Source organism: Natrix helvetica (genome assembly GCF_964273705.1).
Source record: "Natrix helvetica genome assembly, chromosome: 4".
NCBI classification, from domain to species: domain Eukaryota; kingdom Metazoa; phylum Chordata; class Lepidosauria; order Squamata; family Natricidae; genus Natrix; species Natrix helvetica.
Genome location: NC_138550.1, coordinates 16,380,623 through 16,406,467, shown reverse-complemented (window position 1 = coordinate 16,406,467; position 25,845 = coordinate 16,380,623). Strand labels below are relative to the sequence as shown.

Below are 25,845 nucleotides of genomic sequence, written 5' to 3'. Positions count from 1 at the left end.
ATCCGATATATTATTGGTTTTACATCCAAGACAGTGACTGACTTTATTTTGTGACTTTGAGCTGGGCATAATCTCATGCTCCAATGTACTCTATAACATTAATTAGGTAAAGTTTATTACTGGTGGAGATCAATATCATAAAATGAATAAGCATAGCTGATATGCAAAGTTGTGTTTATAAAGTAAAATAGAATGCAGACTTATGCATCCAGGGGAAAGGCAGGATATCATGGCTAGTAAACTGTAATTTTAAGCTATAGGATAGATTCATGACAGAAACTTTAATTTCCAATTATACTTCCAGCAGTATAATTTTTAACAGCACCACAACAGTATTTTTAAATAATGTGAAAACACAAATTCTTACCCTTTACCACATCCTTCAGGTCCAACAAGAAGAAATGGTTGCTTGCTATCAAACCCTAACCAAGGCTTAAAATAATCTAATCCTCTTTGCATATCGGGTGTTTGAATTACTGGAAGCGTCTGAGTATTGCTGAAATCATCTGCCGTAAGGTTTTCAGGCTTTTTCAGTTGGTAGGATGCTAGCTGTTGACTATCAGGATCAAAGAAGGTATCCATTGGTTTGTTGGGGTTTGGAGGGGATTCTCGGGCCCAGGAAAAAACCTAAACGCATATTTTCATAAGACTAAAATTAAAACATTTTTTTCAAATAAGTGTCCCTATTATGTCAATTATTTTTCAAATAAGCAAAGATAAAACATAACATCCAGAGTATATAGTATAACTTCAATACTAGGAAGAAAAAAATAAATTTGACTATTGGCTTCTCCCCTGCTGGTGGCCTCATCAGACCAAAGTCTCTGTAATGTCCCATATTTCTGTCTTTAATTAAAATAAATAAAATGCACTGCTTAAAGAAAAATTCTTTTTTTTAACCTAAGCACAAAAAAGATCATAAGTTTTCATCTCATGAAAAATCCCCTCCCCAAAAAAAATGTCTTGCTGATACTGGATTTGAAAAGATAAAAGGTACATCTACAGTACAGACTGCATGTGAAAATCTTCACTGACATCTTCATTAGTATTTCACTGATTGGGAATTATAACAAAGAAAAATGAACTTACTTGAAGTCACCAGGCAGAGAAATCTGATTTGTGATCTCAACGTTATGGTACTATGTTTTAACACATTTTCCCATTACAGTTTTGAAAGAATCCCTACTTAATTTGATATTTAGATTGGACAGTTACATATTTTATAATTGAATGCTAATGCAATTTCTTACAAAAAAGATCCTTTCTGTAGCTAATGAATGAAAATGCTAATGATCTGCTCTGTTGTATCAATAATTACCTCTTTGGTAAATTCTTGCCGTGATTTCATATTGAGATTTCCCCCAAGTCCTCTTATCAGGCTTATTATAAACTGTCCACGTTCAGTGCATCCATGAAGATGGGACAGCCCATTCATCACAGTTCCAACCAAACTTGTTTCTATCACATAGTCGTTCTGTAAAATACAAAATGCCCTAAGTATTCCAATAGGACAATTTTAATGGAGACTTTTTAGCAGAAATAAAATACGAACCTATTTTTACTATTTATTATCATTCTGATAATAATGATTCTAACAGTGATCTTAAACAACATTTATGTTATTTCTGCTATTTTAAAATGTTTCTTTTGATATATGCATAACAGCTATGCAATGGTACATCGGTACCCATAGGTAATTCGTTCCGAAATACCTGGCAAATACTAAAACCAGTGAGTACCGACAAAACCACATGACTTACCACATGATCTGCTATTTCGACCAGAAGAAATAGTGAGTCATGAGGCAGCCAATGTGAGCAGGTTCTTCCTTGTGTGTCAACTACTGGGAGGATGACAAGGGCCGGGACAAGATTTTTGATTCAGAACACGTTGAATACCGAATTCAACGAATTTTGAAGCATTTGGGTACTGAAGTATGAATAAAGTAATGTATTCCCTCAGCAAGACCCAATCCTGCTTAGTTTCCGAACACAGACAAGGTAGGTACCTGCTGCCACCTGCTGATAATAAAGCATAATTAATAAAGGGGCATTTCGCAGATGCAGATAAACTATTACAAAGATGCAAACAAAACAAAGAGTGAATGAGGAAGAAATCTAGTTCAGTTGGAAAAAAATAGTCAACTAGAACATATTAATACAAATGACAGAAAATGTACAACTCACCTGCTTTAGTACCCAATTTAAAGCTTTCTCAAAATAATCTCCAATCCAGTTTTCAAGATTGTGTCTGCATTCTTCAGGTTGGTTTCTCAACCAGGATTTGATCAGTGAATTAAGATCAGTATCTTCATCGCTAGAAGGAGATACACTTCAATTAAAGCAACACATTTTGAACAATTGGAATATAAATATTTTGTAGTAAATAGCTCTCATTTATAAGTATTACAACAAAATTAAATGTACAGTATTTCAATAAAGCTTATTCCCAGGCAACACAGTCAGCAAACAAATAAACAAGAAATAAATAGAAAATATAAGCAAAAAGTGAAACTATCTAAATGAGCAAAATAAAATGAAACATGAATAGAATATCCATAGCATTTCTACCCAGGCTTCTCTGCCTACTGTATCCTTTTTCCCAGACTTTTAGATATTATCTCCTGGAAATCTACTGTCAAGCAATACTTTATTTTGGATTTTAAAAAGCTATAGACTAATATAATAAATTGGTCTTTACAATTTGTTCAGATATGATTTGTTGAGTTAAATATATTTAAATATATAGTCACTATTTCAGTGGCTTTAAATTTGTAAAGTTTCTACTGATGACAATATTTCAAATATCTAAGAAGGACCTGTTGAGATCCTCCCTTGTTAAGTGGTTCAGCAGATGTGGACCTGCTGCTAGGCCTTATAGTGATGCCCAATTTAATAAACTTAAAATTTAATAAACAGTTTATTTTTAGGAGCTTCGGCAGTCCCCAATACACCTTGCTTTGGGCAAGTAAGCTAAGTAGGAAATGTTCTTTTGCCTGGTAGCTCTGTTGGTAAAGTCTTTATACTTCAATATATTGAGCCCTGGTGGTACAGTAGTTAGAATGCAGTTTTGCAGGCAAACTCTGTCCATAGCCTGGAGTTTGATCCTGACAGGAGCTCAAGGTTGACTCAAACTTCCATCCTTCCAAGGTCTGTAAAATGAGGAGTCAGATTGTTGGGGGCAATATGCAGACATTGTAAACTGTTCAGAAAGTGCTATAAAGAACTATGAAAAAATATATAAGTACTATTGTTACATTCAATTAATTCTTAATATTTTAATTGTGTTGATTGTGTTATATTTCAAATTGTTGTACGCTGTTTAGAATCGATATGAATTGAAGCATCTTATAATATTTTAAAGAAAAAATAAATAATTTCAACAATATGGTAATTGTAACAAAGTTTTATGTTAAACTATTTCACATTACCTAAGGAAAATCATTCCCATTCGAGATATTGTGGCAGGAGAAGCACAGCTCAAGTCATGAGTTTCAAAAAGAAAGTTAACATTTGGACCAAACTGAATTCTTTCTCCGCTAGGCATAGTAAGTAGTCGATTATCATCAAGGACAGAATTCAGAGATTCAATCCATTCAGGATCTATGTCACCATCACAGATTATCCATGAAGTAACATCTGTTTACAGGACATAACAAAACATTTCAAGTTGATTAAAATTTCTAACAGTTTTTTAGAATGAATTCAAATTCTCTTTATTCTCATGGAATGTATATGAGTAAGAAAGGAATAATCTCTGTTTCTTACAAGGATATTTTTTATTTATTTATATGAATGAAACTCATTTAATAAATATAAATAGAATCAGATTGCTATATACAACATAAGTAGAATAAGTTCTACTTAAGTTCTACATAAATTTGAATAAATTCTTATTGATCATTAGGCTTTACTTTGTTAACCAAGTACAATGAGATGATTTATTGCTCTTCTATAATGTAATTTAATAAACAGTGGTATTATTATGAGTTTTAATCTGGTAACTTTGTGAAAATAAATGTGTTATTATAAAGACAGAAAGTATGCATATGCTGCAACAATTAGCTTGGCATTTTAGTGATTATCTATCTATCTATCTATCTATCTATCTATCTATCTATCTATCTATCTATCATCTATCTATCTATCTATCTATCTCTCCAAACTAAGCCTCTAAGCCTGAAAACTATGCATGTTTAACATGTGGGGGGAAATCTAATTAAAGCTATTTCTGCATACATTCACACATAAACAAAAGCAAGAGTCCTTTTTAAATAAAAGTTACTACCTGCAAATTTAAGAAAAATACCTGGAGGTTCTCGTACTACTTGCCGAGCACTATTTGTAAGCACACCATCTGACCACTCCCTTGTGTCCATATCAATATGACCGAGTAACTGACGACGGGGCATAGCTTTAGGGTTCATGGTATATTGCTTCACTACTTTGCCAACCTTTCCAAGAGCTGCTCTTAATGTCCGCCAAAGGGTTGATTTGCCTGCACCACTTGGGCCTACAATAACCACACCCATTCTTTGACGGAGTTGCTCGTACAATTCCAAAGCCTTCTTTACCTTCACCGAAAATAAAAAGATAATATATGTTTATATTCCTTCATCATTAGCCACAGTCCAAAACTATTTTCTGAATTTCATTTATTATGAAAGAAGATGGTCTAATAAATAAATAGATTTCTTTGTCCGCCCAACTCAACAGAGTGATTCTAGGTGGCATATAAAAATCAAATATTCCTATGCTAATCTGAAAGGGAGGGAGGGAGGGAGGAAAGGAAGGATGGAAGGAAGGATGGAAGGAAGGATGGAAGGCAGACAGACATGCAGGCCAATTATCAGCATAAAATGGAGATTTTATTGGGATTCTACTCTAGACCCAAAGGCATGAGGAAAGGCAGGATTGGGGACAAGATATATGGGAGGAGCAGATTATTACAAAAAGTAATAGCCATCATTGAGAAAATATATGAAATTACTGCTTAGAGTATTCTATCACTTTCAAATGTGTTTTTTATTCTATATATAACCATTCAAAAGTATGACTTTGCCTTCAAATGTGCAGCCATGAGTGTCATAATAATTAAGAGGACATAGTAAGGTACATTAAGCAAAGGTTTGTGGCCAAATAAACTGACTGGATGGGACTTCCTAAAGGACAGGTTGAAGTCACAAATCATATATAAAGATGGAGGTTAATGTAATTACTGTTGTCTATTGTAGTACTCAATGTTTACCTGGGAAGATATGATTTCCAGATTGGCCTCCTCAAAGGTTTTTTGCAAAGCACTATTTAACTCAGCATAATCTACATCATTGAAGTCAATTCCAGGAAAGACATCTTTAACCAGTGCATCAAATCGTGCACAATCTGCAAAGGTAAGCTTTGACATGGTATTAAGACGCAAAGCTTGAACCACAATGTGGCTTTCATTAACTGTGTGGAAACAAAAGAGACATAATACAATTTATTTTTGCTTAAAGCTGCAGTATAAGCAAACGAGTTTAAAACCCCCACAGAAATGCATAACTTTCAAGTAACAGACTTTTAAGTTTCAAGTTTTAGCAATAGCACTTAAGACTTATACACCACTTCATAGTGCTTTCACAGCACTCTTTAAGTAGTTTTACAGAGTCGGCATATTGCTCCCAACAATCTGGGTCCTCTTTTTACCAACCTCAGAGGATGGAAGGCTGAGTCAATGTTGAGCCGTTCAGGATCAAACTGCTGTCAATTCAGTGAACTTTTAATGAGTATATTATTATACAAACAAAAACAACATGGTCAGATTGCGAATCTTAGGGGGGGGGAATCATAGAATAATGTTCTTTACCTTTCCTTTTAATTCCGTTCTTTTTCAGCTGTCGAAGAAGATTTCCACATCCCCTCAGAACAGTCTTTAATGCTCGCAGTCCCCAGTCATAGTGCTGCTGAGGAGTCAAGAGCTCTCTGGGGGGGGAAAAATGAATTTTAATGTTTTTCTTATTACTATTAATGTCTGTCCTTGTTGAAAAGAATATTTTGATGCATGAAAGAGAGGGAAAACTGGTTAAGAAGGCTAACAAGTTTTCACAGACAAGGTGAATGAGGAAATAGCATTCATCCATCACTGCCACCTTTTTATCATAGCCCTGCAGAAAAAGACCAAGGTCTTTGAGGTAAGGGTTCACATTCTATAAGCCATTTCTATGACTACAATGGTAACAAAATGGGTGGTATAATGGAACTTCCTATTTTTGTGTATTGCACACAGCAGCTGAGCATTTAGCCATTTTAGCATTTAGCATTATGAGGGGCTATGTGAAAGTGACTTTTTTGTTGAAATGTTGAGGAATGCACTTAGTTTAATAAACTGTTATAAAAAATAAATCATATATTGGTATTATGACCTCAATGTGACTAAAGTTATGAAAAAGCAACATTGTGATCTTTGGATAAGGAGACATATTTGACATCTTTACTTTGTCATGAAAAATTTCAGAGGAATAGATTATTTGCTGAAAGCTTGATGCTATCAAAGTTAGTGGAAGAAGAATTCAAGAAAGGGCTTTTCAGGATTGACTAAATATAACTTGTTAAATTTCAGATTGGGAAGCCTATCCTGACCATAATCCCTTTCTTAAGACTTTTTTTTTACTTGAAATATAATTGTTATTTTTTTTCATTTGTGGGGATGGTATTAACCTCATTTTTTTCACCATTTTTATCAACAACCTGATTTAACAACAGCATTTGGCATCAACTTTAAAATCATTCATTCTTTTTTTGTTCCACCAAGTTTTAAAGTACAAGAAAATAAGGATTAGAATCTATAATCTATTTTCAATTTAATAAAGCCTATCTAATTTGAAATAGAATTTCCAAAGGCCTTTCAGCCAGAGAAAAATAGCACTATATTTCTCCTTTTATAGATATTAAAATATATTATACATATTTTACTGTTCCCATTGATTACACATTTTCAATCACATTTTAATCTATTATACATTATAAAACAGCACTAGCACTGATGATGTTACCTAATTAGGGTAATGAAATATCTGCAAGAAAATAAGCAACTTCAGAGAGCACCAAGGACCCCTCATTTCAACCCTGAGCCACAAATATTCTCCATTATTGGTAAAACAGCATTAGATAATATTATTTTCCATAAATTACATAATATACATATATCTTGCATATTATGTTATCATTAATGGCTTACGTTTTCATAATAAAATCCTCTGATTCTTTATATCAACAATTTTCAGTCGCTCAGATACACTGGCTTAAAACTGGCTTGCTAAAGATCCTCAAACTACTTTCTTGACTGACATCTGAACTAGTTGAATCTAGTTCAAATGTCATGTTGTTAGCTGTATAATATCAAAACAATATACCAAAAATGTTAGTGTATTGTATGGCCTAAATTTTATGATATTCAAGAAAAACCAAGTGCTTTTACTGTAATACTGAAGAGCATCCAAACAGAATAAAGAGTCAAAATGCTTATTTCCCAAAGACAAAGATGGAGGAACAAAAAGAGGAGGAGAAAGAGGTAATAAAATGCCTGGGGATAGGGAAATGAAAAAATATATATTCCCAAACGCTTACCGTGCTAAATTGAAAATATCCACCAGTTTTCTTCCCAGAGGTTTAGCATCTTTAAAGCCTTCTGAATATAGTATCACTTCTGCAATTAGCTCATTATCAGGACGAGTCATAGCAACTGGTCTAAAAAGCTGTTTAAGATTGTCAGGCAATTTCTGTCTGCCTCCATAGCCTTTCCCAGCAGGATTCATGGTGATAAAAATTCCGGAATTATGATCCATTTCTACCTGATATTTAAATATGCAAATATCTTCAATAAAAACTCAATAACCTATATAAACCATTAAATAGGAACTTGACAATCTATGTAAACACCAAAGCATGCTGTATATTTTATATAGAATTAAAAGCATCTGAAAGACATTCAAATGGCTGACATATTTCCATACATTTTCACTGACCTTTTGCCAGTATGACAAGATCACTTCAATCTAGCCATTTCTTGACTTTGTCTTGTAATGTATCAGTTCCTAACTCAATTCAAATTCTAAGGGACAACTGTTTTGACCTAAAGAGACTAATGCAACAGACTTAAAACCCTTAAATTATTCTATGCAATTCTTGCAAATTTGCATTTCCATAAAATTTATTTTTAAAAATCCAATCAAGTAAAATTTCTGGAATTGTGATTTTATCTGAAAATAGAATAGAAAATAGAATTGTGATTTTATCTGAAAATGTTCAACTTTTTTTATTTTATTTTAAGGAACAGGAGCCACATGTTTAAATAAAACGAATTCCTTCACACATGAAACTGAGACAGATGTTTATTAGTTATTATGGATGTCCCTAATTTAGAAGGTATTCGACCTGTTTCTGAAAGTCATACATTACATCCCATATTTATGTTCAGTTTCCTCTGTCTGACTATAGCTTGATTGCTTCTTGGACCTGTTCAAGACTTTGCCCTCTCAGGTTTTGGCTGAGATAAATTATTTGGGGTGAATTTCTGATTCATTGACTCTGAAGTTTCCTATTTGCTGAGGTTGCAGCAAAAGTAAGTTAAGTAAGTAAGTAAGTAAATATTGTACAAGAGTTTAAGATTGGTACCTCTTTTCCAAGTAACTCACAAACAGGTTGATGTTTCTTCAAAGCATGTTGAATTGTCTGAATCTGCATAGATACAGCAGAAAGCACTGCTTCTTCCAGACGATTAAACTCATCAAAACAGCCCCAGGCGCCACATTTCACCAAACCAACAAATATACGCCCCATTGATTTCACGTCAATGCCCTTAAAATAAGCAAGGAATGCTACTTCAGCTACATGATATATAATATTCCTTTTCCCAACTAAAAAAAAAGTGTAATGAAGTTTTAAAGTTTGTAACAAAAGTATCAATGCTTTGGGGGAGTGAAACATGGCTGATTTGATCATTTCAGGGAGCAAACATTTGGGTTTGCGGTTTCTTTTTCTGTTAACAATAAAATCTCAAATCCTTTAAAACAAAAGATTTTCAAAGGAAACAAGAAAATACATTTAAAAAAAGAAATACTACACTCCCGATCTCATCTGTTACAAACATTGTGGTGGAAAAAGTACTGAAATCTGCATAAATATAAATTTGATAAATATATTCTATGCCTTTAATATTATATAATTATAACTTTAAAGGATTCGAAGAGAACAATTATCATCACTGTCATCTTAATGTACTTGACTATGCCCAATTTCAGCCTTAGCCACCCCAATTTATAATTTAAATTAGATTCATTCATTCACTCAATCATTCATTAATTTTGCAAATGTATATGGTCAACCATGTTATCCCAAAAATTCTGGGTAACTAACAAAGTCATAAGTAGACTTTGAAGATGAAGGATAGGAACAATATTGATGCTTTTGCCATTTGGTTTTGGAGAAGACATCTCAGAATAAAGTCAACAGCCAACGGGATAAATAAAGTTGAACAAAAATCAACTCATAGTTCTCACTTGAGCACAATGAGATTCAAATTATCCTATTTCAGACATATATAATATAACTTAGCTGTCCAGGAAAAAAATCTAATGGTGTAAAGTTGCTAGGAGTCAACAACTTGATGCCACCCAAATATGCTATTTTTAAAGGCAACTGAAGCTCTGAAGCAAAACAAACTTATTGGATGAGAAGCAAAACGTTTTCAAGGGGGAAAAGAGAATCCAATTGCCTTTTAAAAAGTACCTTTTAGACAGCACCTGAATTATTGAGAATCTCCATAGACAACTTAATGACATATAATCAATCAATCAGTCAGTCAACAAGACCTATGAGCCATCTTCATACAACATGTAGACATATTTTACTTCACCTCATCACAATTAAACACCAAAACTTGTCTTCCAAGTAATCCCCCTAGAGCCTTTACAGATTCTGTCTTGCCAGTTCCAGCTGGGCCATAGGGATTTCCTCCAAGGCCCATCTTCATAGCTTGAGTAAGCGTAAGGTAACACTTGTCAGTTAATGGTGTATAAACAAGCTTTGGTGAATTTCCCTAAAAAAATTTAAAAAGAAAAAAATGCAATTAAATTTATGAACTCAACCTAGTTGTCCAAATTAACACTACCACAAAAAGTAAATTCTGCTCCTTTTTTCCTTAAGTCTACTATTTGCAGTGGAAGGAAACCAATTAATGGATACTTTGTGAGAATGAGGAAGTTCCAATTAGAATTATGAATTGTGTTAAAAATCAGATGGTTGCAGTTTTCTTCCAGTAAACCAAAGTTCATCTCTAACCCAGGCCTCTATTATTGAAGAAAATATTTAAAAATATCCATTGCAGCAATAAAAAAATATTCTTAGAACCTTGCTCAATTGTATTTATTTATTTATTTGTAATGAAAGTTGATGGGAACTGTACTTTAACAAAAGTCATACTTTAAAAAAATATGTTTATCACAGCCAAGAAAAGTTTCAATAACTGAAACCCAGGAAGGATTTTCCTTTTTCTGTCATATTGCGTGTTGAGAACGTCAGAGCCGCTCCGCTGCTTCAAAGGAGCCTCCGACACTCACAGAGAATAAAAAAAGCCTCTGACGTTTTGAAAAGGTTTTAAAGCTGCGCGGCTGGCTCCGCGGCGTGGGGCAAAGCCCCTTGTCGACTTTGAGCACTCCCCTCTGCCTGCAAGTCTTTAAGGATGGCAGAGGGCTAAAGATTAATTTTGGCAATGTCCAATTAGTGGTAAAAAACAGATAAGTCACAGAGAATTCAACTACACATCCAGTCCAAAACTGGCTAAGTCTAAAGCTGAGGAGCAGCTGCACAGAGGATGGTTTTATAAACTGTAGACTCAGCCCTATTGGTTTCTGGATGGAGTTAACCCTATCTGACTGCTGTCTCCACCAATCGTGGAGAAGGTGATGGGATTCTGCAAACGTCATAAATATGAGCCAGTTGCCAAGCATCTGAATTTTGAACATGTGACCATGGGGATGCTGCAATGGTTGTATGTGTAGAAAACAATCATAAGTCACTTCGTAACTTTACCATTGTAATTTGAATTGTCACCAAATGAACTGTTGCAAGTCAAAAACTACCTACAATGCTACATGTCTACTCATAAATAAATTGTGCAAAGCTGAATGCACCTACTTCAGACAATTGATTATAAGACTACAATCTTAAACTAATTAAAACAACTTTCTTGCTTTTGTACATTTAGTTGAAAGTAATATGAGGATGGGAATGAAAGAATAAGACATAATTTACACTAAACTTAAAATACCTGATATTCATAAGTGTACTGAAGTTCAGCATCCACCATCTGAATATAACATTTTTTATCCTTAAGATAAAATCTGAGTTGTTTCTTCCAGGCCCAGTCATCAGTACTATTGACCTGAGCTGCAATAAGCTGTTGTACAGTATCAATGTTATGAATAACATCCAAAATCAGGGCTTTAAGCTTTAATTCAAGGATTCCAGATTCTGGGGGAAAAAATATTACAGTTTAAAATAAGGTCAATTTATATGGTTTCATCCATCATAATTTGGACATACAGTTAGAAATGAAAAGTAATAAGGGGGAAATGGTAACACCAACAAATGTTAATAATTATTTAGTAATAACTAATGATATAAAAGACAATTAGTGCCTGTAGTTTTCTGAGAATTTAAAATTAAAAGTTATTATGCAGTGTAGTTTGTACTTATAATTTGCACAGAAGAACAGGATAAAAACTGAATGAATTAATGAAGGAAACATTAATAAATAAATAAATTAAAAGAAACTGAATAAATAAAAATAAAGATAAGAGAAATACTCAATTCAACTGAATTGGAGACTCAAACCAAACCCAGGATAATGCTATTTTACCATTTTTCCAGTCATGTAACATGAAAGGTTTTGCCCTTTAGTTTATAAATTATGCTTTACAGTTTTATGTCATGTTTGGAACGGGCTACTACAGCTCAGTAAATAAACCATGGTGTGAACAAAATGGTGGATTAACATAATAGGTGAATTCCTTGTTAGTCAAATGGAGAAAAAATTAACAAATTGCAATATCAATTCAGATAATGCAGTGTTTGGTGGCCTACAAAAGAAAGTAAAAAAAAACAAAAAACAAAGAAATCAAGACCAACAAATGCAAAAAACAACACAAATGGCAAGAAGACAAAGTGACTATATTGTGAGGATGATTCAAAGTCTATATAAAGAATACAAAGTCATTTTAGAATATTATACCTGCTATCTTCTTCCATACCTGCATTGCCCGAGTCTTCTATATTAGTATCTATACTGGTGTAATGTTCCAACTTAGCCATTAATTCCAATTCTATCTGTTGCAAATTACATTCCTTGACTGCACACTCAACATCTTCTGTGAATTGAATTTGTTCAGCCAAACATAAAACCTATTTGAAAAACGGAATGCATAAAGAAGAATAGATTATAACATTTAATAGCATCCATGTTGGCTATTTAAAGAAATCACACCACCCCATTTATTCACAAATCCACAATACTCTCCTACTGCATTTTTTTTAAATAGTTCATTTATATATTTTCTCTTTACATACAATAAGTGCTTAGTGAACAGCGTACTGTCTGGGTCAATTTGCTTACATAATAATACTTTTTCAGTTCCTAGTTTCTACGTCTATTATCTAACCATTGATAAAACAAGTTCCAAATTCTAAAATATTCTGTGTCTTCTTTTTCTGTTATCTTCAGTGTTAGTCTATCCATTTGTGCACATCTAATATTTTTTGATTATATCTTCTTCTGTAGGTATTTCTTCGTTTTTCTAGTATTGTGCAAAAACAATTCTTGCTGCTGTCAATGTATGTAAAATTAAATATACTTTTTCTTTATCATATTTTTCTGATATTATGCCTAACAAAAATAGCTCTGGCTTATATCTATATGCTACCTTAGCATTTTTTCTAACCATGTATGCACTTTCATCCACATTTTTTTTGCTTTTGGACATGTCTACCACATGTGATAATACGTGCCCAGTATTTGATTATATTTCCAACATTTGGCTGACATGTTTTTAAACAGTTTTGCTAACCTTACCAGTGGTAAGTGCCACCTATAAAACATTTTATACAGATTTTCCTTATAGTCCTCCTAGATGCCCGGCTGTCAATGGATGACCATGTGACAGCCGTGGCAAGGGGGGCATTCCAACAGGTTCGCCTGGTGCGCCAATTGCGTCCCCTATTGGACCGGACCGCCCTCTGCACAGTCACCCACGCGCTTGTGACGTCCCGGCTGGACTACTGTAACGCTCTCTACATGGGGCTCCCCTTGAGATGCACCCGAAGGCTGCAGTTGGTTCAGAATGCGGCCACGCGGGCAGTTTCGGGAGTCGCTAGGTACTCCCACGTAACACCTCTCCTGCGCGGGCTGCACTGGCTACCTGTGGCTTTTCGGGTGCGTTTCAAGGTGTTGATTATCATCTTTAAAGCGCTCCATGGCACAGGACCTAGGTATTTGCGGGATCGTATCCTGCCCCATACATCCCTTCGGCCGATCCGCTCACACAGAGAGGGACTTCTCCGGGTGCCGTCCACTAGGCTGTGCCAGCGGGCGACGCCCAGGGGAAGGGCCTTCTCTGTGATGGGCCCGACCCTCTGGAATGACCTTCCTCCTGATATCAGAACAACTACAGACCTCCGCTCCTTCCGTAAGAAGCTTAAAACCCACCTGTTCAATTCAGCCGGCCTGGCCTAATCCCAGCTTACCCACCTCAAGTCTGCATTTTTAAATTCTATGGGTTGGTTTTAGGCCGAGTTTTAATTTTTATCAATTTGTACAGGGTTCAAGGTTTAATTTGATTTTAAGGGTATTTATTATGTATATGGTTTTTTAATGTGGTTCCTGTACATCGCCCCGAGTCCCTTCGGGGAGAGGGGGCGGTCTAGAAATCAAATAAAATTGAAAATTGAAATTGAAATATGTAGTTGCCATTATCAATTTATAGTTTCTTTCCCAAAGTTTTTGCAATTTGTCTAATTCTATGGTATATCCAAAAAAATTGCCCATACTAATAGGTAACAGATTGTCACACAGTTTATTATATCATTAATTATATCATTAATCATTAAAGAGTTGCATGCAATGTTGTTTATCAGCCACTAGAAGAGATTCTGCTCTTTTCCACAATCTTCAGTAAATATCCCAAAGATTCAGTGCAGATTGCAGGGATACAGATGGCTTGAGGGATGGGGATATGGGCAAAGGAAGCACTTTTGTCTGATGTTGCATGAAATCCAAATTGCAAACCAAATTTAATTCTTTTCACATCAATTATTGGATAGATATATTCAAACTATTATTTATTTTAGATTCAAATTCAATTCCACTGAATAGTTGAGCTACAAATTAATAAGCAAATGCCACTATATACTCAAAATCCCTCCTTTTTTGCATAGAAAAAAAAACAAACTTACCTGTGAAGGAAAGAGTGATGGATCAATTGAACCCTGCAATCTTTTCCCAGTGGCAACACAGTCAATCAGTAGTTTCTTTAATGTCTCCTTCATCTCTAAAGACAATTTGTTCAGCCATACCTAGCAAATAATATATCAAGAAAACCCAATAAGCAATGTTAACATAATTAATTTTGACAAATGGGAAATTGGGGTGGGGGGAGAGGAGGAGCTTAATTTCTTACCTCAACGTCATTGGATAGCAGAATTTTATTTTTGAAAGGTACGGTTTCACCTTCTACAGATTTCATTGCAATAATATTTTTAAAATCTTCATCAAAGCTTACACTGTGAATTCCTGTTAATTAATGGAAAAGTGTAACATTGATTAGCATTAATTAATTTAATATAGGAATGTGTAAAACCTTCTGTGTTCAGAAAAACTGGTTTTGAATGGTCCATGGCTGAGAACCTGTTCATACATAGAAGAAAATTGATCTGGATAATTAAATTATTCTACGCAGAAAAGGTTTGAAGTGAGGATGAGACTGGAAATAAGCCAAAGACATCAGTTACAGCAATTGGGAAAAAAATAGAGAAAATACTGAGAATATCAGGGATGGGAAGTGGGATGTTACAATGCGAGTCTGATCCATACTGCTGATTCCACAATAAGGAACAAGCATGTGGACACATTTATTTATTAGCACCTATTCTTTGCAATTAAATTTTCCTTGGAATAATGCCCAGAGTCCTATCTCCTGAAGTTTAAAAGCACAAGAATTTATCAGGTTTGAAGAATGATGACAATCAAGCATTTGATTATTACATAATTTACTTGATTGTATTGCATTGTGATTTGTATTGTTGCTGTAGTGTGCTTACCTATAAGCACATGTGAAATAAAAGCATAATTATTGAGTGACTGATGTAATTGCCCTGCCTATCCTGTAAATCAAAATTTTGATATTCTATTAAATATTCAAATTTTGTTCTATTATTTAGATACTAACCTGCAACAGTTTATCGGACATTTTGCAATGTGATGGTTTGTTTTAGGTTCAGGACAATGCCTATTTTTTCTACTGTGCACATCTCTAATATAGTTATATCTCTTTTTACACAAATATGAACTTGGATTATAATATGGTATTTAAAAATGGAAGTTTATTTGACGTCAAATTAAGGCCTTCAGACCTGCCATATGTTCTACTGTGAGAAAATCCTTACCGGCAAACAGCTTCTTCAGATGAGATTGGATAACTAATGGATTAGTAGACTGACCCAAGATTTCCAGAAGATCATCATCTCCAATGAAATAAAATCTGGGGAATGCAGAACGCTTTTCCTATTTAAAAATAAATAAATTCAGATGGCCACTCCAAGACAGCACAGTAATTATTTCTGAGCCAGTTAAACTAACATCTTTCCCAAAAATGAAATCAGGAATATGTGTGAACTAGCATCTCTACTTTTACACCCAACTCCCCAAAATCTCTCTCTATCACTTGCTTATTTTTCAAAAAAAAATATTAATATTTAGTGGTCAAAGTACTTTGGAAATAAGAAATGAAGACTAAAAGTAAGACAGCAAATATATGAATCAAAAAGCATAACTTGAAAGATGTTAGGTTTGTGCAGCACTTCAACTTCAAAATGAGTATAATGACACAGGTACTTTAAGATGTCACAGAAAAATGCTATATTTGCACTCCCACGAGGGTTTGCATATGTATGAACACAAAGGTTTATTAATATTCTCAAGGAGATGCACACAATTTTACTGTTCATCATTTGAATTCACAATTAAATGGAGTGATCAGAAATGTTTACCTCCAGGAATTCATTTAAAGATTTTTGACATCTCTGAAGCTGGTCAAGGATAGTAATTAAGGCAGTCCTTATTCCTGCTCGAGTATTCAAAGAAATTACACGATTGTCTTGTTTGATATCTGCCATTATTGATCTTTAAAAAGAAACAACATGGTGTGAATATATGCTGCTATGAATTATTTAGTTTTAATAACCCCAAAATAAGCAATTGAAACTATTATTTATGACCTGAAGTATGAAAATACAAGAAATTGATTTAAATTTTACATACAATGCTTATGCTTTCCTCTGAGGAATGTTAAGTTGCATTAAAAGACAGAATATAAAGTCAACTGACCTAAAGTCTTCATCTACTCTGTTGAAGCGTGCTTGCTCTTTAGGCAAAGCTCCACGGCCAAAAATGGGCTCTAGATATACCCATTTCCTCTGAATTTGATTTAGGTTCTGTAGATATTCATCCAGTTCAGCAAGTTTCTTTTCCCAAACAGAAACTTTATCTTGGAAACCTTTGTAATATGGAGAGTCTTTCAATGACTGAAGTAGGCAGCGATTGTCTCCAACTTGATTGACTATGTCTTTCCAATCTTTAATCAATTTGATCATCCGGTTCTGGCTATCTTCATAATCTGTTAACGTAAAGACAGCTCCAACGCCCCAAAGCTCAAGCTCCCGCAAGGCTTCTCTGATTGTAACCTCACCATGAGCCCTGCTGTTCAAATCCTGTTAGCAAATATAAATTAGCATTAATTTAAAAAAAAACCTACAAAGAAAAGAAAGGGGAGAGAGAGGAAAGGAAAAGCAAATCAAAACAACTCCAAAAATGTAAAATCATCTATCTAAATTAACATTAATTTAAGCTAATGATATAACTACTATTATAGGTAAATCCAAAGAACGAAGAAATGTCAGACACTGATTTATAAAGCACTATATTTATGTTTTAACTAAACATTATGGTGTTAGCAATAGCAATAGTACTTAGACTTGTATACTGCTTTACAGTGCTTTACAACCCTCTCTCAGTGGTTTATAGAGTCAGCATATTGCCCCCAACAATCCGGGTCATTTTACCCACCTCGGAAGAATGGAACACTGAGTCAACCTTGAGCCTGGTGAGATTTGAACTGCCTAATTGCAGGCAGCAGAAGTAGCCTGCAGTATTGCACTCTAACCACTGCACCACCATGGCTCACTTACATATTGCTATGGTATACAGATTTGTGATATATTTCCGAGGTCTAAATAAAATCAGTAACAAAATAAAATCTCTAACAAAATTATCTTGAATAATTAATCTTTCTATATTAACCAGCCAAATTATTTTATCAGATGACTGTTCCCAAATAAATATGAGGATTTTCTATAATACAATGTACTAGTAAGGGTCACTGTCTTCAAGGGAGGTATAAGAACATTACTAGAGTATAATGGAATTTCTGTACTACATATGAATAATAATATATCAATACTACATGTTGAAAATTATGATTTCTTCCTTTATACAGAAAGAACTGATTTAGTAACTATTTTTATTAAACTTAGATAATAACTTCAGGGCATTCTTTGCTTTAAGTGGAAGCCAAAATTTCTTCAAATCATTTTCTTTATATTAAAAGACAATTCACACCTTCAGTTCTGCTGCTTTTTCCACAATGACATCTGCCACTTTTAGGAGGTCTCCAAACAGCAGAGTTCCTAGACTGGTACCCCTAGGAAGACCAAGAATACGAAAGAGGTCCAACCAATGATCTGATGACAAATGTTCTCCCTTAACATACTTCAATACAGGAAGGGTCAGCTGTAAAAAAAAAAAAGAGAGCATATATTAGCAGTTATTTTTCCTTTTGTAACAAGGAATGTATTTTATGCTTAAACAAACGACTATGAAAAAATCGTGAGTAACAAACACTTGGATCAGGTACATTCTTATACTTACACACTGACCTTAAATCTAAAAAAATAATATTATTTCATACTATTTCACATCATTTTAACTTGGCATCTTTCTGTTTATGAAGTAAATCTAAAAATTATTTCAAAATTGAATGTTTTAAATTTATTTCATAAACAGCAAGATACCAAGTTAAGATCTCGTACTTACTTACCACTGGATCTGAACAATACAGGTAAGTCTTCACAATGTCTATTTCTTCAGCAACCAGTCAAAAAGTTACAGCACTACTGAAAAAAGGGACTTGCAATCCATCCTGCATAAACAAAACATTCTAAACATTCCAATATTTCCTATTTGTCTTAATTCTCTCACACAACCATTTTACCTTGTACTGATCCACCTCTTTTTGCAACTTCACAGTCATTATTGTGTGTTCTTCAATCTTTCTCAGTTTTTCATGCCAGTTCAACAAGAATTCTTCAAACAGGTAGGTCTTACTCCTGTATGCAATATAAATTAAAAGATGTTCAACCGTTATTATAATTAAGAACTATGTACAGGTAGTCCTCAGGTACCATGGCAATTGGGACTGGGATTACTAGAGCTAAGATAATGTAGTTGCAAAATGTAACACCATGTGACTGCATCTCTTAGTGACAACAATCCCGGCAGTCCCAGTTGCCATCATAACCCCAAGATGCAAGGATTGTTAAGTGGGAAGCGATGGGAGTCCACAGTTAAGGTGCATGGAGTGATGAGGGGGTTGCAGGGAGGTAGGGGAGGCTCAGAGCAGGATGTATGCAAGTTGGGAAATGTTGTGTTCTGACCCAGCTCCCCAAACACGACCCTCTGAAGTGAACTCAAAGATTCCCTTATTAGGAGTGCCAGCAGCCCCGACAAAAGGTTTCTCTCTCAACGCAGGCTAACAAGGCCGTCCAGCCAGAAGAATAGTTGTCTGCACATCTATTCATCTCCGCCCCCTGCCTTTTATCCCCAGAGCTATGGCGGGGCTTCGTTAGCAGCGGTGGCTCTTCCTTCCAAAGGCTCGGCCCATGGATTTTCACTGCTCTCCTTTCCTCTGCTTCTGGGCATCCACGTGTCAGGCACTGGACCCAGCTGTTCCTCCTCTTCCTCATCAGCCACCTCCAGACCTGGGGGCTGTTGACTCTCCATCTGAGGGCTGACCAATAGCCCAGGCTCCACCTCTATCTCTCTCTCTTTGCCAGCTCCATTCCTTCTTCCCCCTCAGAGCTCTCAGGTTGCCTTGATGTTGGCCCTGACTCCCACGCCTCTTCCTCCTCTGATTTGGCTGCTGGAGGGGCCACAACATGCTGTGTGAAGGGGGTGATACAGCACTAGTGTAAGGAGGCCATGGTAAAGGATGGCGTAACACCACAAGAGCATGGGGAAACCGCCAGAGGGGACTTACCAGAATGTCAAGCGACTTTCCATGCCAGCTTCCCCTTTGACATTGCTTGTGGGGAACCAGCAGGGAAGGTCACAAGTGGCAATCATGTGCCTGTAGGGTGCTCCAAAATTGTAAGTGTGAGCTTATTGTCAAGCGCCCAAATCACAATTGCATGACTGGTGGTAGCACAATGGCTGGAACTTTGAAGTCTAATTGTCAGTTATCACTTGTTCAGCAGTGCTGCAACTTCAAACTGCAACTGATCAAGTGGTCAAATAAGAAAGCAAAGACTACCTGTAATCTTAAATGTACCTAAATGTAATCCAATCTTCGTTGGCTTTTTCTTGAAAACCTTCATAAAATTGTTCATACAGTGACCAAACTTCAGCACAGCATTCAATGTCTCTGCGTACTTCATTGGCTAAAGAGAAATCAGGCTCTTCTAATTCAAAGTGACAACAGTCATTACTGAAGGAAAAGAACACAGCGATGAGTTATTTAGAAAAATAATAAAGGCAGAATACAAAAAAAAAAAGGTTACATTGTATGCCAAATAAATATGTCTAAATATAAAGGGATATAAATTGAATTAAATTGACAGCATCACCACCAGATGGATTGGTAACTGGCTGACCAACCGCACTCAACGTGTAGTCCTCAATGGAACTGCATCTACATGGAGGGAAGTATGCAGTGGAGTACCCCAAGGCTCTGTTTTAGGCCCAGTACTCTTCAACATCTTCATCAATGATTTGGATGAGGGAATAAATGGGGAACTCATCAAATTTGCAGATGATACCAAGCTGGCAGGAATAGCCAACACTCCAGAAGATAGGCTTAAGATACAGAAGGATCTTGACAAACTTGAACATTGGGCACTATCTAATAAAATGAAATTCAATGGTGAAAAGAGTAAGGTTCTACATTTAGGCAACAAAAACGGAATGCACAGGTACAGTATAGGTGATACCTTACTCAGTAGTAGTAACTGTGAAAGGGATCTTGGAGTCCTAGTGGACAACCATTTAAATATGAGCCAGCAGTGTGCAGCAGCTGCCAAAAAAGCCAACACAGTTCTAGGCTGCATCAACAGAGGGATAGAATCAAGATCACGTGAAGTGTTAATACCACTTTATAATGCCTTGGTAAGGCCACACTTGGAATACTGCATTCAGTTCTGGTCGCCACGATGTAAAAAAGATGTGGAGACTCTAGAAAGAGTGCAGAGAAGAGCAACAAAGATGATTAGGGGACTGGAGACTAAAACATATGAAGAACGGTTGCAGGAACTGGGTATGTTTAGCTTAAGAGAAAGAAGGACTAGGGGAGACATGATAGCATTATTCCAATATCTCAGAGGTTGCCACAAAGAAGAGGGAGTCAAACTATTCTCCAAAGCACCTGAGGGTAGAACAAGAAGCAATGGGTGGAAACTAATCAAGGAGAGAAGCAACTTAGAACTGAGGAGAAATTTCCTGACAGTGAGAACAATTAATCAGTGGAACAGCTTGCCTCCAGAAGTTGTGAATGCCCCAACACTGGAAGTCTTTAAGAAGATGTTGGATAGCTATTTGTCTGAAACGGTATAGGGTTTCCTGCCTAGGCAGGGGGTTGGACTAGAAGACCTCCAAGGTCCCTTCCAACTCTACTATTGTATTGTATTGTATTGTATTGAATGCAATAAAATAAAAGATATAGTGATATAGATCAATCAGCAACATCCTGGAATTATGGGAACGGTGAGAATATATATCTTCCACTGTATATAAGAAAATGTTTTTTTCTTCTATTTCCTTTCAATAGATACATCAATAGATACTTTAATAGACATTAAAGAATAACCATGGCATATCTGAGGAATAACAGAAAAAGCTAGAAACTAAAATAATATTTATAAAATAATGTAATATCATATGTATTACTCAATTTTAAAATAATAATTCCTAATGCTGATTCTTCTAACTAGAGATCAAATAAGTGAAAATATGTATTTTCCACAGTTGATTATTTTTGTATACAGCTTACATAGTAACAAAATAAATAAAAATCATTCCAGCCGCCTCCAAACTCTGGAGCTCTGATTGCTTTCAAAAATTGTATTTACAAAACTATTCCTAATATGCTGATATTTGTTCATACTTATACAAAAATAAGCATACACAAGTGTTTGCTTTGCATCCTCAAGTTCATCGAACTCAATTTTCTTTTCCTTTATGATCTCAGCACTTCTCTGTAGCACATCATGATGTCCTGTTTCAATGACATCATCACTAGGTTTCAACTGGTCCCACCGAGCTTTAAATTTTTCCAGTTCCTGAAGGTAAGTATTAACACGGGTTTTCACATTGCCTTTCATCACTTCGACCTGAAAGCCAAAGAGTAAGTAAAACAGGAACAAAAGGATTATTATTAATTAGGATTACTATAAAAATAATGATTAACATTGCTCTAAGGGTAGTTTATCAATATATCATACTATTCATTTATAGTCTCAAATACAATTTCAAATTAGCAACGTGGTGTTTGATACTTTCTTTAAAAAGAGTTAAAGGAATCCTGAAACTGAAGATACAATCCAGATCTTGCCTTACCACTTCAAAGTGGAACACTTACAGATTCGAGCATATCCCAGATTCTGGGAAACAGTACCAATAACAACCATATGCTGGAATCTCATTTTTTTCATGAAATGTTTCCTTTATCACATTGTATCCTAGGTTTAAATGGAGAATATTATAAAAATTCAAAAATTCAGAACAACCCCCTAGAAATCTGGGCATTTTATGTCAAGTTTTGAAGACGAAATAGCTGTTCTTGGCTCAGACATGCGGGGTGTGTCTGTGCATGTGTACATGTATGTATATTTGTGTGTATGTGTGTATGCATGTATATGGAATGGATTTATTTATATACACATACATACCTAAATACATGTATATGTGTGGATGTGTGGATGTATGTGTGGATGTATATATGTATGTATATAAGTCTGAAAGCTATGCATGTTTATGCTATGCAAATTAAAGCTATTTCTGCATACATTCACACATAAAAAAGCAATAGTCCTTTTTAAATAAAATTTACTGTTCCACCCAGACCCATAGTCAGCTACATAGGCTCACCTCTACAGAATCTTGCCAAATTCCTTGCCAAACAACTCCAACCCTACGCAGAATCCATCACCTCACATGTACAAAACTCACTCCACTTCATAGAAACAATAAAGAAACAAAACCTACAACACAGCGACCTTCTCATGAGCTTCGATGTCATATCCCTCTTCACCCAAGTGCATATAAAAGAAGCCTTGACAGCTATCCAGAACAAACACAACCCCCTAACTAACACATACTCATCCATAATGGACAAAGATACAAGCAGATAGAAGGAGCACCCATGGGATCACCCCTCTCACCTGTCATCTCAAACTTATACATGGAACATTTTGAAACTAAAGCCTTAGATAAATCTGAACACAAACCCAAACTCTGGCTTAGATATGTTGATGGCACTTTCCTGATTTGGCCACATGGGAAAGAAAAACTGGACAACTTCCTCACACATCTCAACAGCCTACACCCCAAAATACAATTCATCATGGAAATAGAAGGAAACAACCAACTTCCCTTTCTGGACGTCCTAATCTACAAAAACCCCAATGGCTCCCCAGGACACACCATCTACTGGAAAAACACACACACACCAACCGCTACTTAAACATACAATCCTATCACCACCCTGCACAAATCAACTCTGTTGCCAAGACCCTCACTTCCAGAACCAAACGCCTAGCTGACAAAGACCACCTGAAAATTGAATTACAAACTCTCACCAACGTATTAATCTCCAACAGATTCCAAAGAAAAATAATTACCAACCTAATCCAAAGGGACACTCTCCCCCAAAACCAAGACACAGAACAGGACAACGGCATCGCCCTCCTCGCTTACATCAAAGGCACCACAGATAAAATCAGCAAAATTCTCCACAAACACAATATCAAGACAGCCTTCAACACTGACCAAAAAATAGCCAACATCTTAAGAAAACCCAAAGACAAAATCCAGCTAGAAAACCAAGGACTCTACGAAATACCATGCAAAATCTGCCCTGCAACATACATAGGACAAACGAACAGGACAATAAATGCACGCATCGCAGAACACAAGAACGCAGTAAGAAAAAAAGAAAAAAAAATCCTCCCTTTTCCAGCACCTTAAAGCTACAGGACATGAAATTAATTTTGAAGGAACTAGGTTAATCTCCAAAACACTTCAACAAGAGAATAATTATGGAAGCTATCAAAACAGCCCACAACATGACGATACCTCCCGCCTACCAAACATCTGAAAACCAGCCTTAGTCAACAAATGAGCCCCACCCACCACCCACGCCATTACAACACAAAACAACAACGGACATACAGCCAGCACCAATCAGCACCAATCTACCAATCATGATACAACCACACAACCAATCATTCCACTTACTGAAACAAAGCCAACACTCCACACACACCCCACCACGATTTATAGAAAGGCGGCAGCTCCGACCACGCTTTAAGCCCAAAATCCAGCCTGAAGATGGCGAGTGAGACCTCGCCGAAACGTTGCCAAGACAATCTCAATCTTACATGGGAAAAGACCCGAATATAACAAGACCAGCATATACATATACATATACATATACATACATACATACATACATACATACATACATGGAACGACTCTTAGTTACCTGTTCTTTAATCATCAGCTGATGACTCTCCATCATTAACTCAAATTTATCCCATGTAGCTCTCAAGCTGCTAATTGTTTCAATGCCCCCACCAGCCACAGTTCGGAGAAGCTTGTTTTTACTTTCTGCTTCTTGAAAAAGAAGAAAGACCTAAGAAGAGAGATTTTATAGTCACATAAAGTTCAAATGCATAAATACATTTGTATGGGTCAATAAATAAATTAACATCATCTTTTATGATTATGCAATATTTGGAGTAGAAGAAAACACATGTGGATGCGTACATAGGATGTAGGGAACCCTTCAAACGAACGTGCCTTTTCTTGGGATTGTGCAATATTGCCATAATGAAATACATATGGCAATAATGAAACTCAAGAAAGTCTATTAAGAAATAATTAACAATTTCAGATAATATTCATATTCCAGAAATATTCAAATATCAAATTTGTTCAGTTCTTGATAGTAGAGAAAAATATTACCTCTTCTTTTTTGTCTTTTACATTTTTATATTTTAAACTATCTTCCGTTATTTCTTCCACTGACTGGGGCCTTATTACTAAGATATTCATAGCGTCATTGAGAAATGAAGAAATATCATGTTGATGACCTACATAAACATCAAGAGAAAAAACAATAGAGTCAAAAATAATAGCAACAACAACACTCAATAGGTGGACAAAAATGACAAATCCAGTCTAAAAAATTGGTTGACATTCTATCAAACATAATATTCCTATGGACTAATTTGTAACAATCCATCCATCAAACATTTAGGACTAAATATCCCATTATATCCCACATTCTCGCATGTGCCAGAATTATAGGTGAGATACTAATTAGTGTGTGTGTTCATTGTTTTGTTATTGATTGTATAATTGAATGATACTAGACCTCTGGTATATATTTTATTGATTGTTTCCAGTTCTCCTTTTTTTAAATTAATTATATTGCATTGCTGGTCTTTATTTTAATTTTCTGTTCCTCATCATGAGGCATCATTCTAACACAGGTAGCCGTATAAATTGCTAAATAAATAGACAAATAAAGCTTCTTTGGGGCAAAAACATCTTATAGTTAGACATTTTAGACTGAAATGAAATGTACGTCTCACAAACTTGTATTATCAACCAATCAGGACACAAAACAAGTGAAAAAGCAGAAAAGAATGCTGTTTTGTCTTTGTCTTTGTCTTTGAGACTTTATTCTAAAAGGAAAATATCTGGCTTATAAGAGAATACGCCAGGCATTAAAATATTTGTGTGATTACTGTTAGATGTGGGGGGGGGGGGGGGAGGTATCCAAGCATTTTGCAACACCAAAAAGCTTGTTTATATTTATTTAGTTTCAATTATAGCTTGCAAATTACTGATTCAGACTAATCTAACCTAAACAAAGCAATAAAGTTAGGAATTATGCTAATCCTCAAAGCTTGGTTTTCCTCCCATTCATTGTAAATGAAAATGTCAAGGAAGAAAATCCCTGAAAATAGCTGAATAAAATCAACCATA

General features: G+C 35.4%; 1 protein-coding gene across 1 annotated transcript in view; it reads right to left on the bottom strand.

Moving 5' to 3' along the window:
- Positions 1 to 25,845, bottom strand: part of DYNC2H1 (dynein cytoplasmic 2 heavy chain 1) — a 163,805-nt gene that overhangs the window by 117,021 nt on the left and 20,939 nt on the right. Inside the window, exons 20-42 of the mRNA XM_081950886.1 lie at positions 24,817 to 24,944; positions 24,335 to 24,484; positions 21,757 to 21,962; positions 19,910 to 20,065; positions 18,575 to 18,689; positions 17,923 to 18,093; positions 16,633 to 17,015; positions 16,296 to 16,428; positions 15,693 to 15,810; positions 14,708 to 14,820; positions 14,484 to 14,603; positions 12,287 to 12,437; positions 11,305 to 11,507; positions 9,892 to 10,074; positions 8,652 to 8,834; positions 7,605 to 7,828; positions 5,845 to 5,960; positions 5,248 to 5,447; positions 4,309 to 4,573; positions 3,431 to 3,638; positions 2,187 to 2,316; positions 1,319 to 1,474; positions 368 to 627 (exon numbers count right to left, since the gene is read on the bottom strand). Of these exons, the coding sequence (XP_081807012.1) occupies positions 368 to 627; positions 1,319 to 1,474; positions 2,187 to 2,316; positions 3,431 to 3,638; positions 4,309 to 4,573; positions 5,248 to 5,447; positions 5,845 to 5,960; positions 7,605 to 7,828; positions 8,652 to 8,834; positions 9,892 to 10,074; positions 11,305 to 11,507; positions 12,287 to 12,437; positions 14,484 to 14,603; positions 14,708 to 14,820; positions 15,693 to 15,810; positions 16,296 to 16,428; positions 16,633 to 17,015; positions 17,923 to 18,093; positions 18,575 to 18,689; positions 19,910 to 20,065; positions 21,757 to 21,962; positions 24,335 to 24,484; positions 24,817 to 24,944 (4,072 nt within the window). The remainder of the gene's footprint in view (positions 1 to 367; positions 628 to 1,318; positions 1,475 to 2,186; positions 2,317 to 3,430; positions 3,639 to 4,308; positions 4,574 to 5,247; positions 5,448 to 5,844; positions 5,961 to 7,604; positions 7,829 to 8,651; positions 8,835 to 9,891; positions 10,075 to 11,304; positions 11,508 to 12,286; positions 12,438 to 14,483; positions 14,604 to 14,707; positions 14,821 to 15,692; positions 15,811 to 16,295; positions 16,429 to 16,632; positions 17,016 to 17,922; positions 18,094 to 18,574; positions 18,690 to 19,909; positions 20,066 to 21,756; positions 21,963 to 24,334; positions 24,485 to 24,816; positions 24,945 to 25,845) is intronic.